Here is a 14,254-nt window from a genome sequence, read left to right on the forward strand (position 1 = left end):
TTTCTGCCGAACTGCCGAAATTCCCTTCGCAGGACCTCAGCTCTCTAACTGCTGCTGTCAATGTACCGATGTGGCCCACAATCACTGGCTGCTCACCCTCCCCTTTCAGAATACCCGGTGCCTGCTCAGAGATATCATTGACTGTGGCACCAGGGAGGCAACACGCCATCAGTGAGTCTCGCTCACAGCCATAGAATTGGCGATCCATGTCCCTGACTGTAGAGTCCCCTATTACCACTGTTCACTACACTGTTAGCTTCCCTGTTGTACAACAGAGCCATTGCTTCTCCCTCACAGGCCAACCCCTCCAACAGTCTCCAAAATGGAATATCTGTTTGAGAGGGGAATAGCCACAGAGGAATCCTTCACTGCCTGCCCCTCCTAGTGGTCACCCAGCTATCTGACTGAACCTTTAGTGTGAGCACGTCCCCGAAACTCCTAGCTATGAATTTCTGTACCTCCTGTACCCTCCTCAGTGAGTTCACCTGCTGCTCCAACAGGCCCATGTGGTCTGAGAGAAGCTGCAGGTAGACACGCTTCCTTTCGCATGGTTTGTCTCTCTGATCACCCCCACTTCTCACAGGAGGAGCCAACCATTCCACCAGCAATTACTATGTCTCTATTAACTGTTGGATTAAAAAAAATCTTCCCTTCCTGTACCTTAATGCCACTTGCCCTCTTCACCAAACCCTGACACTCACCAAAGGCCACACTTCCATCTCAACAGCAGCACTTTGCTGAGGCTCTGATGTTTCTAGGTCACAAACAAATTTTCTAACAGCTCCCCCTCTCTCTTCATTTGATTTGAGGAGGGGGAGGGAGGGAACACTACCATAATGTAATGTGTGGGCTTCACTGTTCTTCGCTGTTAATCCATGACCTTCTATCCAATTGTAAAAGGTCAGAGATGGGAGGGTCTTTACTCATAAATCACTGTTCACAACCTCTCAATGACTGAAGCAAGCCATATCTAAATGCAGCAACAACTAGGCATGGGCTTATAAAAGGGGAGTGAACCACACAAGCTCAGGGTAATGACCAGCTCGAACCACAGTGAACCTAACCACTGCCACATGACAGTGCCGTCACTGACCTTCACCAACAATCTCTTTGGATCGTCCCTGATCAGAAAGTGAACTGGATCAACCAGATCAGAAATATAGCTACAAGAGCAGATTGGAGGCTGGGAAATCTGGCTGAGGAACTCACAAGCAAAATAATTCCTTGTACCACCTTCCTCCTGAGATCGCTGTTGGCTCTCACCAATCCATTTACCAGGTGATGCTGTCATGTTGTGGCAATATTTCCCAAACTTGAAATGGCACATAGGGAATTTTGGGCTCTTTCAGAAACAGAGCTGGAACAATTCGCAATATCCAGCGACTATTCCTCTTTTAGATTGAAAACCACAGCAAATCAGAAAGGCATTGTTCGGTACCGTAGTATTTCAATTAGCACAGGCCAACAGGCAAATGCACAATGGCGTTCTTTCCCCCAAATTAAATGACACACACACTGCTACATGCAGAAAGTAATAAGCTGGTACATACTTCCCACAGACTGGTAGGGTCACAGCTCTCACACTTTCATTGCCAATGCACAAAGCTAGAGGGTTTTAATGAGGAAACTAAGATCTTCTTTATTCCATCTCAGACGTCTATCCCAGATTTAAATTTAACAATGGCCTTGAAACAGGTTTAGAGTATTTATAAATTCTTTCAGTCTGGACAGAAACAGGGGCCCTGTGTATGTGAGTGTGTGTGTGCGCGAGTGTGTGAGTGTGCGCGCGTTTGCTCATTTCCCTCGTGACGTCTATCGAATGTGGAAGGGCAGGGGCAGCAGATACATGGGAATACCGGCCCCTGCAAGTTCCCCTTTGAGCTGCTCACCATCCTGACTAGGAAATACAGCGCCGCTCCTGCAGGGTCACTGGGTCACAATCCTGGGAATCTCTCCTTTCGGGCATCGTGGGTCAAGGAGGCAGCTCACCCCCACCTTCTCAAGGGGCAACTTTACACACAGAAGCTTGTCGAGTTGAATTCCACAAATCAATGCTGAATTAGTTGTTAGTTTTAAATCTGGGACAGATGCATTTGTGTTAGCAACGGCATGAGAGGATACAGGCCATGATCTGATTGAATGGTAGAACAGGCTTGAAGGGCTAATGGAACAGGAGTAGGCCAACATTCCTATGTAATGAATACTGCACGCGCATGTGAAGCTCTCGTTCCTCTAGTTGGAGTAGAATATCACGGTGTACCTTCTGGCAAGATTTCAGACTGAGGAAGGTCAAGGAATGACCAACCAGGTAATTTCACAATCAAGTCCCTCGGGGTCAGAGGTTGGTGAATGATTGCAGCACTGCCCCTGGCTCCTGCTCCTCTCTGGCCTGCCCCAACGCTGGCCCTGGAGAGTTCAGGTACGAATGCAGCTTGCAGTAGGCTCTACACCAACTGGGTTGCCTTGGCAAAGGGAGCAGCCCACACAGTTCATTCATTATTCAATACAAATTAGAATCACTTCCATGGACAATCACAAATATTAATGGGAGCTGTACAGATGTTTGATATGTATGGATACATTAATAGGAGCTGCACTAATGGGAACATTTATACTCTGTATCTAACCCCGTGCTGTCCCTGTCCTGGAAGTGTTTGATGGGGACAGTGTAGAGGGAGATTTACTCTGTATCTAACCCCGTGCTGTCCCTGTTCTGGGAGTGTTTGATGGGGGGTACAGTGTAGAGAGAGTTTTGCTCTGTATCTAACACCAAGCTTTCCCTGTCCTTGGAGTGTTTGATGGGGGGTATAGTGTAGAGGAAGCTTTGCTCTGTACCTAACCTTGTGCTGCCAATGTCCTGGGAGTGTTTGATGGGGACAGCGTAGAGGGAGCTTCTTTGACAGTGTTTAATTTCCCTACAGTTAGATTTGTCATTTTGAGTGCTTCAGACATCCAGAATGGAAAGAAACCATTCAGAAATGAAAAACTGTAATTCCAAACCTGGTCCGTCAGCATCAGAACGTACCATTTACACAGTGCTCCTGGTGTGAACACAACTCTTCATCAAACAGGCAACCTATCAAATAAGAACATAATATCAAACATGCTGAAATAGTTGGATCCCTATGACAACAGAGAACCATTCAATGACGTAAACTGCGTATGACAAATGCCCAATGCCCAGCAACAGGACCATAGAACTTTGAGGGATCAGTGCCAAGGACTGAGTACAGGGTTCACACTGAGGTTCACCATTTCCTCAGAATTTGGGCAGTGCTACGATGGAGTAGATGGTGGGAGGGATAGGCAGAATGTAACATTCCCTCCCCTCGCCCTCGAATTCCCGTCACCTGCAGAGACCACTCCCCAGTGACTGTCCTTCATGAGGTCAGCCCTGGCTCAGTGAGCAGCTCTCCCACTGCTGCAGGGTCTGGGGCAGTATCCCACCAGCACAGCGCTGAGGAGGTGCTGCATGTTCAGAGGGACCAGCGTGTGCAGGACTGACCCTCTTGCGGAGCAAGGCGGGGAGAGAAGATTCAAAAGCCATTATTTTAAAGCAGATTAGGAGAAAGGTGTGTGTGTGAGTGTCTGTATCTGTAGGTTCTATTTTTTCTCCTTTATTCATTCACAGGATGAGAATGTCACTGGCCAGGCAGCATTTATTACCCATCCCTAACTATTACGAGTCAACCATTTTGCTGTGGGTCTGGAGTCACATGTAGGCCAGTCCCAGGTAAGCTCCCCCTGGTCCTGGTCCAACCAACATTCCCAATCTCCATCATTCCACAATCAATGCCAGGTTTCCCACTGCTCTATCAACCTTCCCTGAGCTTATCCCACTTCCCTCCTCCCTTTCCTCCTTCACGTCTCTCTTAAAGCCAAACATTTTTTAACCAAACTATTGATCAGCTAAACCAAACATCCCTCGATATCAAAGTTTGGTCTGATTAACACTCTGGGAGTCACATTTTAATACAGTCAGAATAAAAATGCAATTTAATGATGGTGTTTCAGAACATAAATGAAACACTAATGATAGGAATTTCTTTTGTTTCAGCAGAGAAGTCATTTCAAGATATTAACACACATCTATAAATCCTCTTCCGGAAACCTTTTCTTTCAAGAGAGAAAAAAATGTTTTATTTTTAACTGCAAATAGTCATGGCAAAAACTAATTTATTCCCACACACCAAATTGTAATAATACGTCAGTCTGGCGTCTAATAAAGCAGAGGTGAGCAAGCATGGATTACAGAGAGGGGAAATGAACACAAGAGTGAGACAGGCAGACAGGGAGAGAGAGAGATAGATACAATCTATTTGCAAACCTCCAGCTTCCTGGCAGTCTCTGACTCATCTCTCTCGACCCAGAAACTCATTTAATCCACCCTCCCTTCCCACATATTCTTTTTTTCACATTTTCAAAGATGAGAATCAGTGAAAAACATGACAAAGTCTTCATTCTGACGTAGGTATGCGTTTAGAGACACAGAGTCACAAACAAAACACCTCAAATGATGATTGTACATTCTGCAGCAGTGAAGGTAGCTCAGTTCAATGACAATTAAACGCTTCTGCTTATATTAGATTGGATATTTTAATAATTGTACATCTGCATGCTTGTCCAATCAACGTTTAATGAATCCTCAGCCTAAGAAGAGGTAAATGTGTCTTTGGAGTAATAGTTACATCAGCTTTTGCCACAGAGAAACGGGTCATGTAACCCTATTGGGTCCATGCATTGTCTTAGAGTCATACAGTACAGAGGAGTCCCTTCGGCTCATCGAGAATATGCTTATGGATAGTTGACATTCAGTGGTAATGATAGTAACTCACAGACCCAGAGCTAATACTTTGGGGATAGGAGTTCAAATCCCATGACAGCAGCATTAATTAATACATCAGGTCTGGAATTTGAGAGCTAGTCTGTGTAATGGCGGCTATGGTAGCCATCAATGAGTATTGTAAAACCACGTTTACCCTCAACTCAAGGTCTTTCTAACCTCCACACCTACCTTATACTAACGTAGGGAAGTTGCAGGCAACTTGTAGATAGTGAGCTCCCCACACTGTAAATGAGGGGACTTTCAGAAACAGGAGCAGGCCATTCAGCCCTTCGAGCCGATTCTCCCATTCAATGAGGTCGTGGCTAATCTGTGGCCTAACTGCACATACCTAGCTTTGGCCCATCCCCATAGATGTGGTGAACTGAGAAGGGTCCTTGCCCCGGGGTGGGGGAGTTCAAAACTAGGGGGCATATTTTCAAGGTGAGAGGAGAAAGATTTAAAACTGACCTGAGGGGCAACTTTTTTTACACACAGAGAGTGGTTCATAGTTCCAACCTGTGGAAATAGTTTCTCTTTATCTACTCAGTCTTTTCCTGTTAATATAGACTCAGTCATACAGTACAGAAACAGGCCATTCAGCCCAACCAGTCCATGCTGTTCATAATCCCAAACTAAACTAGCCCCACCTGCCTGCTCCTGGCCCATATCCCTCTAAATCTTTCCTGTTCTTGTACTTATCCAAATGGCTTTTAAATGTAGTTAGTAACTGCACCCAGATCCATCACTTCCTCAGGAAATTCATTCCACACGAGAACTACCCTCTGTGCAAACAATTTTCCCCTCATGTCTTTTTTTAAATCTCCCTCCTCTCACCTTAAAAATGTGCCCCTTTGTCTTGAAATTCCCCATCTTGGGGAAAAGACAACTGTTATCAACTCTATCTAAACCTCTCATTATTTTATAAACTCCTGTCTACCTCCTATGCTCCAGTGAAAGAAAGCCCAGCCGATCAGCCTTTCCTTTCACCTCAGGCCTGCCATACCCAGCAATATCCTGGTAAATCTCTTCTGAACCCTCTCCAGATTAATAATGTCCTTCTTATGGCTGGGCGACCAGAGCTGGACACAGTGCTCCAGAACAGGTCTCACCAATATCCTGTGCAATCCCAACATGACTTCCCAACTCCTATTCTCAACGCCTTTTTAATTATCCTGTCTAATATATGATGCAAACTTCAAAGAACTGTATACCTGCACCCCTACATCCATCTGTTCTACAACACTCCCCCAAGGCCCTACCCTTTATTGTATAAGCTCTACCCTTGTTTGTTGTACCAAAATGCAATACCTCGCATTTATCCAGAGTGAACTCCATCTGCCATTTTTCAGCCCATTGACCCATTTGATCAAAATCCGTTTGTAATCTTAGAAAACACTTCTTCATTGCCTACAATTTGATGCCATCTGCAAACTTACTAACCATGCCTTCCAAATCATTTATATAAATGGTGAACAAAAGAGGGACCCAGAACCAATCCCTGCAGAACACCACTGGTCACAGGCCTCCGGTCCGAAAAGCAACCCTCCACCATTTGTGCTCCTGATATGCTGCTGGGCCTGCTGTGTTCATCCAGCCTCACATTTCATTATCTTGGATTCTCCAGCATCTGCAGTTCCCATTATCACCTCCACCATTACTCTCTGTCTCCTGCTGTGAAGCCAATTATGTATTCAATCAGCAAGCTCACCCTGAGTCCCACGTGACCTGACCTTACTAATTCGTATTCCATGTGGAACCTTGTCAAAAGCTTTTCTTCCCCGCACCCCACCCCCGCCCCCCCCACCATCATTTCTGAAGAAGGGTCTAGGCCCAAAATGTCAGCTTTCTCGCTCCTCTGATGCTGCTTGGCCTGCTGTGTTCATCCAGCTTCACACCGTGTTATTTCAAATAAACTCTGCCATTCTCAATCTTTTAGGTAGCTTTCTAAAAATACTTAATCAATCTTTCCCTCTCCAAATGTCTATAAATCCTATATTTTATTGTCACTCCCAATAGTTTACCCACAATCAAAGTCAGACTCACGGCTTGATGGTTCCCCAGTTTCTCCTTACAACCTTTTTTAAACATAGGCGCAACATTAGCCACCCTCCAGTCACCAGGCCCCTCACCTGTAGTTATAGATGATGCAAATATTTCTGCAAGGTATTTTGTAATTTCCTCCCTTATTTCCCACAATGTTCTGGGACACATTACATCAGGTGCCAGAGATTTATCTATCTTTATATTCTCTAAGACCATTCAAATGTTCGTTTCTGCAATATGAACTGTTTTTAAAACATCAAAATTTACTTCTCTGCATCCTCTAGACTCCACTTCTTTCTCCACAGTAAAAACTGACACAAAATATTCATTTAGTATCTCTCCTATCTCCTGGGTTTCAACACATAATTTACCTCCTTGATCTTTAAGAGGCCCTACCCTCTCTCTAGTTACCCTCTGCTCTTAATGTATTTGTAGAACCTCTTTGGATTATCCTTGACCTTATCTGCCAATGCTATCACATATCCCTACTTCGCCTTCCTGATTTTTCTCTTAATAATGCCCCTACACTCTTTATAGTGAAGAGAATCAATTGAACTAAGTTGACGATATCTAAAATACAGTTCTCATTCATTCTTGACTACAAACTCAATTTATTCGTCCATTGTTTTCTAATTTTAAAAGTCTTACTGTTCTCTGTAACGGGAACAAAATGCCTCTGAGTTCTTGACATCACACTCCTGAACACCGCTCACTTATCAGGGCGTCCTTTCACCTGCAAACAGTCTCCTCCAATCAATTTTTGAAAATTCTTGTTTCATACCATGAAAACTTGCCTTTCTCCAATTAAAAACTTTAACTTTTATGGGAGGCTTATCCCTTTCCAAAACCATTTTGGAACTAATAGAATTAACATCTTGAAGACTTCAAACAGATCGACCCTTAGCCTTCTAAATCCGAGAGAAAACTGATCTCACTGGTATAATGTCTCTCCATAAATTAACCCCTGAAGTACAGATATCATTCCTGTAAACCCACATTGTGCTCCCTCCGAGGTCAATATGTCCTTCCCATGGGGTGATGCTCAGTTCTGCTTACGGTGCTCCGTGTGGGATCTAAAGACAGTTTTGTCAAACTGCAGCATCACTTCTGTGTCCTTGTATCCCAAGTCATAGAACACAGAGCACAGAGCGCAGAGCAGCACAGTACAGGCCCTTCAGCCCACAATGTTGTGCCAAACTTTTACCCTTAACCTAAGGTCTATCTAACCTCCACCCCTACCTTATACTATCATCCATATGCCTATCTAATAGCTGCTTAAATGCCCCTAATGAGGCCGACTCCACTACCCTCTCCAGCAATGCATTCCATGCCCCGACCACTCTCTGAGTAAAGAACATACCTCTGACCTCTCCCCTGTATCTGCCTCCACTCACTTTAAAACCATGCCCCCTTGTAACATCTACCTCCACCGAAGGAAAAAGTCTCTGGCTGTCCACTCTATCTATACCTCTCATCATTGTGTACACCTCTAACAAATCACCTCTCATTCTTTGTCGTTCTAATGAGAAAAGCCCTAGCTCTCTCAACCTTTCCTCATAAGACGTTCCCTCCATTCCAGGCAACATCCTGGTAAATCTCCTCTGCATCTTTTCCAATGCTTCCACATCTTTCCTGTAATGAGGCAACCAGAACTGGACATAATACTCCAGATGTGACCAAACCAGGACATTTTTTTATATCGCTGGAGCATAACTCCATGGCTCTTGAACTCGATCCCTCTATTAATGAAAGCTAACACACCATACGCCTTCTTAACAGCTCTATCCACCTGGGTGGCAGCTTTCAGGGAACTGTGAACATGAACCCCGAGATCCCGCTGCTCCTCCACACTGCCAAGAATCTTTCCGTTAATCCTGTACAGTCTTTTCCGTACAAAGACCAGCATTCCATTAGCCTCCTTCGTGCCTGGACACCCACCCCTAGTTCTAGCTGAGGAAACAGGGGAAGGGTTTCTGTGAAATATTAGGATAGCGGCCATGAGGATCTTTTACATTCACTGGAGTGAACAGGCAGGTCCTCATTCCAGGCCCTCTTGTAGACATCACCTCTGACAGTGTGGCACTCCCTCAGTACTGCACATGGGGTCTCAGGTTAGATTCACGGTTTTGGAGCGGGTCTTGAACCCGCGCCTTTCTGTCTCAAGGATAAGACAGCCACCTGTTGAGCCACATCTAGAGTTTACTTGGCTCTTACAGGGAGGAAGGCAGGAACATGCATCAGATTCCCGCGGATGTTTGAAGACTTCTTTCAGAGGGACAGTATACAAGGGGCTGAACAGCCGAGGCCTGTCCTTTGCCTCTCAAACATCATTAGGCTCGAGGCCCTCAGGCGGCTCTGATACAGACTCATTCACCCTATACAATGGACAGCAGCCATTTTGATGGCAACTGTCCTCAAATTAATCAACTTTAGGAGTTCCCACATCACATCACAAATCCGTCTCTGTCATTCCCTCATCACTCACTCACACTGATCCATACAGCTTTAAAATAGGGCACACACACACACACACACACACACACACACACACACACACACACACACACACACGTGCAGACACACACACGCAGACATGCATACACACACACACACACACAGACACACTCACACACGCAGACGCGCATACACACGCACGTGCACTCACGCATGCAGACACGCATACACAAGCATACACACGCAGAGACACACACACACACACACACACACACACACGCAAACACACGCACACACGCACAGACCCACGCAGACACTCACACACGCAGACACACACACAGAGACACACACACAGAGACACACACACAGACACACAGTCACACACACCCACGGATAGACATACAGGCAGACACGCATTCATACAAACAAGCACAGGCAGAGACATGCACATGTGCACACATAGGCACGAGCATGCACGCACATGCACGCACACATGCAGACACACTCACACACGCAGACACGCATACACACACACGCACTCACACATGCAGACACGCAGACACACACACACACACACACACGCACAGACCCACGCAGACACTCACACACGCAGACACTCACACACAGACACACACACACACACAGAGACACACACACACAGAGACACAGTCACACCCACCCACGGATAGACATACAGGCAGACACGCATTCATACATGCAAGCACAGGCAGAGACATGCACATGTGCACACATAGGCACGAGCATGCATGCACATGCATGCACACATGCAGACACACTCACATGCAGACACGCATACACACACACAGACACACACACACACGCACGCAGACACACACACGCAAACACACGCACAGACACACACACACGCACAGACCCACGCAGACACTCACACACACAGAGACACACACACAGACACACAGTCACATCCACCCACGGACAGACATATAGGCAGACATGCATTCATACATGCAAGCACAGGCAGAGACATGCACTTGTGCACACATAGGCACGAGCATGCACACACAGGCACACACAGATAGAAACACACACACAAACAGACACACATGTCGTGCATGCGAATGTACACATAGACATATACACAGACACACACAAACAGGTACACACACAGACACACACACACACACACAGAAACACACACACAGACACAAGCACACAGGTACACACAGACACACATGCACACAGACATGCACCGTCACATAGACAGGCGCACACACACACACACACACACACACACACACACACACACACACACACACACACACACACACAGCAGGCACACATGAACACATACATGAACGTAAACACACACGGACACAGGCATACATACAGACACCCACAGAAACCGTCACCATCACACAGACACACACGGACACAGATACACAGACACACTCGGACACAGATACACAGACACACTCGGACACAGATACACAGACACACACCGCGGATGGAGATGAGAAACAAACAAAAACAGAAATTGCTGAAGAAACTCAGCAGGTCTGACAATATCCTTGGAGAGAGAAACAAAGTTAACATTTTGAGACAAGTGACCGTTCATCAGAATTGCTCATAGTTGGGAAAAGGTGGCATTTATGCTGACGATGGGTAAAGCAGAGAATGGATAGGTAGATGGGGAGGCCAAAGATTGCTGCATGATCCTTTTTGCCCTAAGGGATAGCAAGCCAGGAAGAGAAGCTACATATGTGCAATAGGCGAGAATCACAGAATCCCTATGGTGAAGAAGCAGGCCAATCAGACCATTGGATCCACACTAATCATGAAAGAAGCATTGTGTACACACCCAACTCCCCACCTAATCCCTGCATTTCCCACGGCTATCCTACCCAACCTGCACATCCCGAAACACTACAGCCAATTAGACTCACAGAGCTCGACAGCACAGAAAGAGACCCCATGGTCCATCTCCTCTGTGTCGACCAGATAAATAAATCTACTCCCATTTGTCAGCATTTGGCCCATATCCCTCTAAACCGTTCCTATTCACATACCCATCCAAATGCCTTTTAAATGCTGTTATTGTGCCAGACTCCACCACTTCCTCTGGCAGCTCATTCCATACACGCACCACCCTCTGTGTGAAAAAGTTGCCCCGTGGTCCCTTTTAAATCTTTCCCCTCTCACCTTAAACTTATGCCCCTCTAGTTTTGGACTTGCTTACCCTGGGGAAAAGACTATTCACCCTATCCATGCCTCTCATGGTTTTGTAAACCTCTATAAGGTCATCCCTCAGACTCTGACACTCCAGGGGAAAATAGCCCCAGCCTATTCAGCCTCTCGCTGTAGCTCAAACCCTCCAACCCCAGCAACATCCTGGTAAATCCTTTTTTGTACCTTTTTGGTTTTAATGACATCCTTCCTGCAGCAGGGCGACCAGAATTACATGCAGTGTTCCAATAGTTTGGCCGAACCACTGTCCTGTACAGCTACATGACCCTCCCAACTCCTATACTCAATGCACTGACCAATAAAGGTAAGCATACCGAACACCTTCACTATCCAGGTTCCAGTGGCACATTGGGTGGTTATTTAGGAAATGCTTCCTCACACAAAGCGGGAATGGGAACACAGAACTCGGTGGCAAAGAGAGGGGCAACTGAAAATTTCAAGAACAGATGTTTTTGGTTACGAGCTTTAAGGGATGCAGGACCTATATGGACGTAGAGCTGACCATGACCTTATTGCAAAGGCAGAAGTGATTTGTCAACTTCACAATGAAAGAGCGAGGCTCCGAAAGATTGTGGTTTCAAATTAAGCTGTTGGACTATAACCTGGTGTTGCGTGAGCTCTGACGTTCTCCCCCAGCCTGCCTGCATTAGGAACGTATCGAGCTGTGTCTCACATCTCTCCCCCAGCCCCTCACACCTACCTGGAGGGATTTTCATCGCAAGAAGCAGCCTTATGAAGAATTAATTGACCAGTTCTCAGGAAGGAGACATTGACCTCACTCTGCTGCAGTGCACGAATTCAAAACAAAATGTTTAGGAAAACTGAGAGGTAGAAACTTGCTGGAGAGGTTTGAAGCGAGATATTCAAAAATCATGTTCCCTGCAGCGAATGAGATAGATCGCATCTCTGGAAACATGTGTACATTGCATTGGGACTCAGGAATGTGGTTTGGAAGATATTGTTACACTAACATTGAAGCCAATGCTCTGAAACCTTTACAGTATCACTTTGCTGGAGCAGATCCATCCAATTCATTCGAACAGCTATCTCTATTCACGTCTCCCAATACATTGCCAGTCATTGAGTTGGTGATAGTATAGTGGCACTCTCACTAGGCTAGCAACCCTGCACACGCTCAGTTCCTGCTTCAAATCAACAAAATAGGTGGCAGACATTCACGAGATAACTCCTTAAAGCTATGCCTTGTACAATCAGTCAAGTTGCCTGCTTTTAAAGTTAGGCAGAACTTGGAAATTGACTGTCAAACATCAGTAACTGGTGCATCAGCCGCAGCAACATGTCGACCAGTCTCTACTTGCCGAACCATCCGCGCCCTCCACTCATGCAATGGGTATGCTGTTTTCACTCAGTTGCCAGCTGAGAGTTTCATTCGCAAGGCTGTTTCAGCTCCGCTCCACACACACTCACACTCACACTCAAACATACACACTCACAGTCACACACACACACAGTCACACGCACACACACAGTTACACTCAAACATACACATACACAGTCACACACATAGTCACACACACACACAGTCACACGCATAGTCACATGAACACACACACACAAACATACACATACACACACAAACATACACAAACACACTCACAGTCACACACACACTCAAACATACACACTCACTCTCACACACACACTCAAACATACACACACACACACACAGTCACACACACTCACGCTCACTCAAACATACACACACACTCACACACACACTCAGTCACACACACTCAAACATATACACACACACACACACACACACACACACACACACCCACCTACACACAAACTGTTACAGACTCACACACACTCTTACACATACACACACTTACACACCCACACTTACACACTCATATACTCTCTCACACACACACATACTCACACACACACACATTGAAGCAGAAAGAGACCATTCAGCCTCTCACATCCATTCTGCAGCTGGCCCACACATAGTTTAGACGATACTGAAGTTTAGAAGACAGGGGCTGTAGTTCAGGAGCCTGAGATGTTGCTTGGCCTGCTCTGTTCATCCAGCTTCACACTTTGTTATAAAGTATATAAGATCCTGGCAGATACAGGAGGCGCTTCAGGGATCCTCTCAAGGCCTACTGGCAAACTGTGGCATTCCCACAGACAGCTGGGACTCACTAGCCAAGTCTGTCCAAAGTGGAGGGGGCGGGATTCGGAAGGTGCACCTTGAGATTTGCCCTCGGGAAAAGAATGGAAGCCTGGCGAAAACAGGTAAGGAGCACAGTGCCACCCCAATGCCTCATCCCACCCCCTTCCCGTGACCATCATCTGCCCCAGGTGGACCAGGGCCTGTGGCTGCCGCATTGGTCTTACAGCCACCTACTGACCCACCCTGAGAGTGGAAGAGAATCATCCTCATCTGTGGCTGACCGCCTATGACAAACACGACGATGGTAAGGTCCTAGACAGCCTTCACAATGAGGACTCCTCTTGTGGGTCAGTCCTGAACCAGGGGAACTGCTTAAACATTAGGTGCCAGCCTTTCAGTACAGAGGTGAGGACAATTCTCTTTCTGTTGGGTAGCGTAAATTTGGAACTGTATCAGAGAGCAACAGAGACAGGTTCATTCAGTCTTTTGTAAGACAGATTCCTGTTGGGCTGGGTGATCGAAGATTCTTGGGGATAGATGGGAATGTGTAATTGAGAATAAAC

At 46.1% G+C, this 14,254-nt stretch overlaps 1 protein-coding gene across 2 annotated transcripts in view; it reads right to left on the reverse strand.

Moving 5' to 3' along the window:
• LOC125454444 (receptor-type tyrosine-protein phosphatase-like N) overlaps positions 1-14,254 on the reverse strand; it is a 191,300-nt gene that overhangs the window by 162,252 nt on the left and 14,794 nt on the right. The window contains exon 2 of one of the 2 annotated variants that reach the window (XM_059647552.1): positions 3,026-3,076. In XM_059647552.1, the coding sequence (XP_059503535.1) occupies positions 3,026-3,076 (51 nt within the window). Of the gene's footprint in view, positions 1-3,000; positions 3,077-14,254 lie in introns of those variants that run through there. The other variant, XM_059647553.1, reaches the window with a different exon arrangement.

The sequence above is a fragment of the Stegostoma tigrinum genome, chromosome 7 (genome assembly GCF_030684315.1).
Source record: "Stegostoma tigrinum isolate sSteTig4 chromosome 7, sSteTig4.hap1, whole genome shotgun sequence".
Lineage (NCBI taxonomy): Eukaryota > Metazoa > Chordata > Chondrichthyes > Orectolobiformes > Stegostomatidae > Stegostoma > Stegostoma tigrinum.